At 45.7% G+C, this 5,908-nt stretch overlaps 1 protein-coding gene across 1 annotated transcript in view; it reads right to left on the bottom strand.

Moving 5' to 3' along the window:
- Positions 1 to 264: 264 nt before the first annotated feature.
- LOC121843901 (dachshund homolog 1-like) overlaps positions 265 to 5,908 on the bottom strand; it is a 33,905-nt gene continuing 28,261 nt past the window's right edge. The window contains exon 3 of the mRNA XM_042313763.1: positions 265 to 296. Within this exon, the coding sequence (XP_042169697.1) occupies positions 265 to 296 (32 nt within the window). The remainder of the gene's footprint in view (positions 297 to 5,908) is intronic.

Below are 5,908 nucleotides of genomic sequence, written 5' to 3'. Positions count from 1 at the left end.
TTTGACTGGTACTGTGTATAGTGTTTGACTGGTACTTACATTCCACCTCTAACTCAAAGCCTAGAGGACCAGCATTGTAATGAAACTGATGCTGGTCCATTGACTGTAATGATAACGTAATAACAGGGATTAATATGGACTCACCCAGACTGGAGGAGTTGTGGTGATCTACTCCGTTCTGTCCGTCTGTCCCGTGGTGATGATGATGCTGGTGGTGGTTACTACTGGTAACCCCCATCACCTCTAACTTGATCTTTTTGGTCTTCATGGCCTCAGCATTCCAGCCGCTGTCAGACCTGAGAGAGAGAGAGGAGAGAGACAGAGACAGAAAGAGAGTGTGAAATAGGAAGAGAGCGAGAGAGAGAGAGAGAGAGAGAGAGAGAGAGAGGACTCAGAGACTGGAGGAGTTGAGGTGACTCACAGAGACCAGAGAAAGAGGTGAAATAGAGAGATGGAGAGTTAGAGAGAGAGAGAGATCACCTCTAACTTGAGGAGAGAGAGAGAGAGAGGAGAGAGACAGACAGAGAGGAGAGAGACAGAGAGAGAGTGTGTGAAATAGGAGATGGAGAGAGAGCTGAGACCTGAGAGAGAGAGGGAGAGAGACAGAGACAGAAAGAGAGTGTGAAATAGGGAGAGAGCGAGAGAGAGAGTGAAATAGAGAGATGGAGAGAGAGAGAGAGTGTGAAATAGAGAGAGGAGAGAGAGAGAGAGAGAGAGAGAGAGACAGAGAGGACAGAGACAGAGAGAGAGTGTGTGAAATAGAGAGATGGAGAGAGAGGAGAGAGAGAGAGAGAGGAGAGAGAGAGACAGAGAGAGAGTGTGTGAAATAGAGAGATGGAGAGAGAGAGAGAGAGACAGAGAGAGAGACAGAGAGAGAGAGACAGAGAGAGAGTGTGAAATAGAGAGATGGAGAGAGAGAGAGAGAGAGGCAGAGACAGAGACAGAGAGAGAGAGAGAGGAGAGACAGACAGAGAGAGAGAGAGAGAGAGAGAGAGAGAGAGAGAGAGAGAGATAGAGAGAGATGAGAGAGATGGAGAGAGATTGAGAGGGTGTGAAATAGAGAGGAGGGAGATAATGAGAGAGGAGAGAGAGAGAGACAGAGAAAGTGTGAAATAGAGAGAGAGAGAGAGAGACAGAGAGGAGAGAGAGAGAGAGAGAGAGAGGAGAGAGACAGAGAGAGAGAGGAGAGAGACAGAGAGAGCGAGAGATGGAGAGAGATTGAGAGGGTGTGAAATAGAGAGGAGGGAGATAATGAGAGAGGAGAGAGAGAGCAAGCGAGAGAACGTGTGAAATAGAGAGAGAGAGAGAGAGAGAGAGAGAGAGAGAGAGAGAGAGAGGCATCAAAGCCAAAGGAACTGAGTAACATTAAGAAATGCTATAGATGGAAGGAATGCAGTTTGGAAACCTACCAAAAAACAATTAGGCAACAACAAATTCAATCCCTTTTAGACAATTTCCTGGGTAAAATGTTCCACTGTAATAGTGAAGGTGTAAACTTGGCAGTAGAAAATCTTAACAGTATATTTGACCTCTCAGCTTCCCTATCAAATCTAAAAATCTCAAATAGAAAACCGAAGAAAATGAACAATAATGACAAATGGTTTGATGAAGAATGCAAAAATCTAAGAAAGAAATTGAGAAACCTGTCCAACCAAAAACAGAGACTCAGAAAACCTGAGTCTACGCCTTCACTATGGTAAATCACTAAAACAATACAGAAATACACTACGGAAAAAAAGGAACAGCACGTCAGAAATCAGCTCAATGAAATTGAAGAATCCATAGACTCTAACCACTTCTGGGAAAATTGGAAAACACTAAACAAACAACAACACAAAGAATTATCTATCCAAAATGGAGATGTATGGGTAAACCACTTCTCCAATATTTTTGGCTCTATAACAAAGAATAAAGAGCAAAAACATATACATGATCAAATACAGATCTTAGAATCAACTATTAAAGACTCCCAGAACCCACTGGATTCTCCAATTACCTTGAATGAGTTACAGGACAAAATAAAAACCCTCCAACCCAAAAAGGCCTGTGGTGTTGATGGTATCCTCAATGAAATGATCAAATATACAGACAACAAATTCCAATTGGCTATACTAAAACTCTTTAACATCATACTTAGCTCTGGCATCTTCCCCAATATTTGGAACCAAGGACTGATCACCCCAATCCACAAAAGTGGAGACAAATTTGACCCCAATAACTACCGTGGAATATGCGTCAACAGTAACCTTGGGAAAATCCTCTGCATTGTCATTAACAGCAGACTCGTACATTTCCTCAGTGAAAACAATGTACTGAGCAAATGTCAAATTGGCTTTTTACCAAATTACCGTACAACAGATCATGTATTCACCCTGCACACCCTAATTGACAACCAAACAAACCAAAACAAAGGCAAAGTCTTCTCATGCTTTGTTGATTTCAAAAAAGCCTTCGACTCAATTTGGCATGAGGGTCTGCTATACAAACTGATGGAAAGTGGTGTTGGGGGTAAAACATACGACATTATAAAATCCATGTACACAAACAACAAGTGTGCGGTTAAAATTGGCAAAAAACACACACATTTCTTCACACAGGGTCGTGGGGTGAGACAGGGATGCAGCTTAAGCCCCACCCTCTTCAACATACAGTGCCTCGCGAAAGTATTCGGCCCCCTTGAACTTTGCGACCTTTTGCCACATTTCAGGCTTCAAACATAAAGATATAAAACTGTATTTTTTTGTGAAGAATCAACAACAAGTGGGACACAATCATGAAGTGGAATGACATTTATTGGATATTTCAAACTTTTTTAACAAATCAAAAACTGAAAAATTGGGCGTGCACCTCACACACATGGTTATGGGTTTAACAACAGTATCCACCTCACACACATGGTTATGGGCTTAACAACAGTATCCACCTCACACACATGGTTATGGGTTTAACAACAGTATCCACCTCACACATGGTTATGGGCTTAACAACAGTATCCACCTCACACACATGGTTATGGGTTTAACAACAGTATCCACCTCACACATGGTTATGGGCTTAACAACAGTATCCACCTCACACATGGTTATGGGTTTAACAACAGTATCCACCTCACACATATCCACCTCACACACATGGTTATGGGCTTATGGGCTTAACAACAGTATCCACCTCACACACATGGGTATGGGCTTAACAACAGTATCCACCTCACACACATGGGTATGGGCTTAACAACAGTATCCACCTGGTTATGGGCTTAACAACAGTGGTTATGGGCTTAACAACAGTATCCACCTGTATCATGTCAGATATAAAGTTGAAATGTATTTCATTTTGAGTTTTCATCTTAATATTACACTTTATATACCAGAAGACTGAAATATAACAAAACCATTTGACATAGAAACACCGGATTTTCAACATTTAGATTTATTTTATTAGTTATAAAATGATGAACAATATGAATAACATTCCAGCCATGAGGCCACCAGGTCATTTCCAGCCACCAGGTAATTTCCAGCCATGAGGCCACCAGGTCATTTCCAGCCATGAGGCCACCAGGTCATTCCCAGTCATTTCCAGTCATGAGGCCACCAGGTCATTTCCAGCCATGAGGCCACCAGGTCATTTCCAGCCATGAGGCCACCAGGTCATTTCCAGTCATGAGGTCACCAGATCATTTCCAGCCACCAGGTCATTTCCAGCCATGAGGCCACCAGGTCATTTCCAGCCATGAGGCCACCAGGTCATTTCCAGCCATGAGGCCACCACCAGGTCATTTCCAGTCATGAGGCCACCAGGTCATTTCCAGCCATGAGGCCACCAGGTCATTCCCAGTCATTTCCAGTCATGAGGCCACCAGGTCATTTCCAGTCATGAGACCACCAGGTCATTTCCATTTCCAGCCATGATGGCCACCAGGTCATTTCCAGCCATGAGGCCACCAGGTCATTCCCAGTCATTTCCAGTCATGAGGCCACCAGGTCATTTCCAGCCATGAGGCCACCAGGTCATTTCCAGCCATGAGGCCACCAGGTCATTTCCAGCCATGAGGCCACCAGGTCATTTCCAGCCATGAGGCCACCAGGTCATTTCCAGTCATGAGACCACCAGGTCATTTCCAGCCATGAGGCCACCAGGTCATGTCCAGCCATGAGGCCACCAGGTCATTTCCAGCCATGAGGCCACCAGGTCATTTCCAGCCACCAGGTCATTTGACTGCAGGACTACAGAGCAGACCGGCAGCTTTCATCAGAGGGTATTTACATCCATATCAGGTGGACTGTTTAGAAATGACAGCACTTGTTATACATAGTCCCTCCATTTAGAGGACCAAACGTACTGGACAAATTCACTTCTATGTATCTGGTCCTATATGATATAGCATCCAATGACTACATCAAGCTAGTGACTCTACACATTTGTTGGATCAATTTGCTGTTTGTCGCTATAATGACTCAGTACACAACTGGGCCATCAGCCTTCAACACATCTATCTATCTATCTATCTATCTATCTATCTATCTATCTATCTATCTATCTATCTATCTATCTATCTATCTATCTATCTATCTATCTATCTATCTATCTATCTATCTATCTATCTATCTATCTATCTATCTATCTATCTATCTATCTATCTATCTATCTATCTATCTATCTATCTATCTATCTATCTATCTATCTATCTATCTATCTCCATAGTGACTCAGTACACCAGTGGGCCATCAGCCTTCAACACATGATCTACTAATGGAACAGATCCAGTCATGAGACCACCAGGTCATTAAAATACCAGTAACATCCTACTCTGTCTCTCCTCCAAGTCAAGTATTTTAAATGGACAGTAATATGCATGATAAAGTCTCTATTTGTCATTAAAATCACTGAGCTAGTTAAGGACAACTCCGCTCTGAAATGAACTGGGCTTTGCCATTAATAAACGTCTCCTTCTTCCCCCCATCCAATGTTCCCCCAAGCCTTCCCATTTGCCTCTGACCCCCCTGTTCCCCCTCTGTCCCCCTCTGTTCCCGCCTCTGTTCCTCCCTCTGTTCCCCCTCTGTTCCCGCCTCTGTTCCTCCCTCTGTTCCCCCTCTGTTCCTCCCTGTATTCCTGCCTCTGTTCCCCCTCTGTTCCTCCCTCTGTTCCTGCCTCTTTTCCTCCCTCTGTTCCCCCTCTGTTCCCCCTCTGTTCCTGCCTCTGTTCCCCCTCTGTTCCTGCCTCTGTTCCTGCCTCTGTTCCCCCTCTGTTCCTGCCTCTGTTCCCGCCTCTGTTCCTGCCTCTGTTCCTCCCTCTGTTCCCCCTCTGTTCCTGCCTCTTTTCCTCCCTCTGTTCCTCCCTCTGTTCCTGCCTCTGTTCCCCCTCTGTTCCTGCCTCTTTTCCTCCCTCTGTTCCTGCCTCTGTTCCTGCCTCTGTTCCTCCCTCTGTTCCTCCCTCTGTTCCCCCTCTGTTCCTGCCTCTTTTCCTCCCTCTGTTCCTGCCTCTGTTCCTGCCTCTGTTCCTCCCTCTGTTCCTGCCTCTGTTCCCCCTCTGTTCCTCCCTCTGTTCCTGCCTCTTTTCCTCCCTCTGTTCCCCCTCTGTTCCTGCCTCTGTTCCCCCTCTGTTCCTCCCTCTGTTCCCCCCTCTGTTCCTCCCTCTGTTCCTGCCTCTGTTCCTCCCTCTGTTCCTGCCTCTGTTCCTCCCTCTGTCCCCCCTCTGTTCCTCCCTCTGCTCTGTTCCCCCTCTGTTCCTCCCCTGTTCCCCCTCTGTTCCCCCTCTGTTCCTCCCTCTGTTCCCCCTCTGTTCCCCCTCTGTTCCTGCCTCTGTTCCCCCTCTGTTCCCACCTATGTTCCCCCCTCTGTTCCCCCCTCTGCTCCTGCCTCTGCTCCTGCCTCTGTTCCCCCTCTGTTCCCCCTCTGTTCCTCCCTCT

The sequence above is a fragment of the Oncorhynchus tshawytscha genome, unplaced genomic scaffold, assembly GCF_018296145.1.
Source record: "Oncorhynchus tshawytscha isolate Ot180627B unplaced genomic scaffold, Otsh_v2.0 Un_contig_13633_pilon_pilon, whole genome shotgun sequence".
In the NCBI taxonomy this organism is placed as follows: Eukaryota; Metazoa; Chordata; class Actinopteri; order Salmoniformes; family Salmonidae; genus Oncorhynchus; species Oncorhynchus tshawytscha.
The sequence above is the reverse complement of the archived record's forward strand: the minus strand, read 5'-3'. Positions and strand labels throughout refer to the sequence as shown.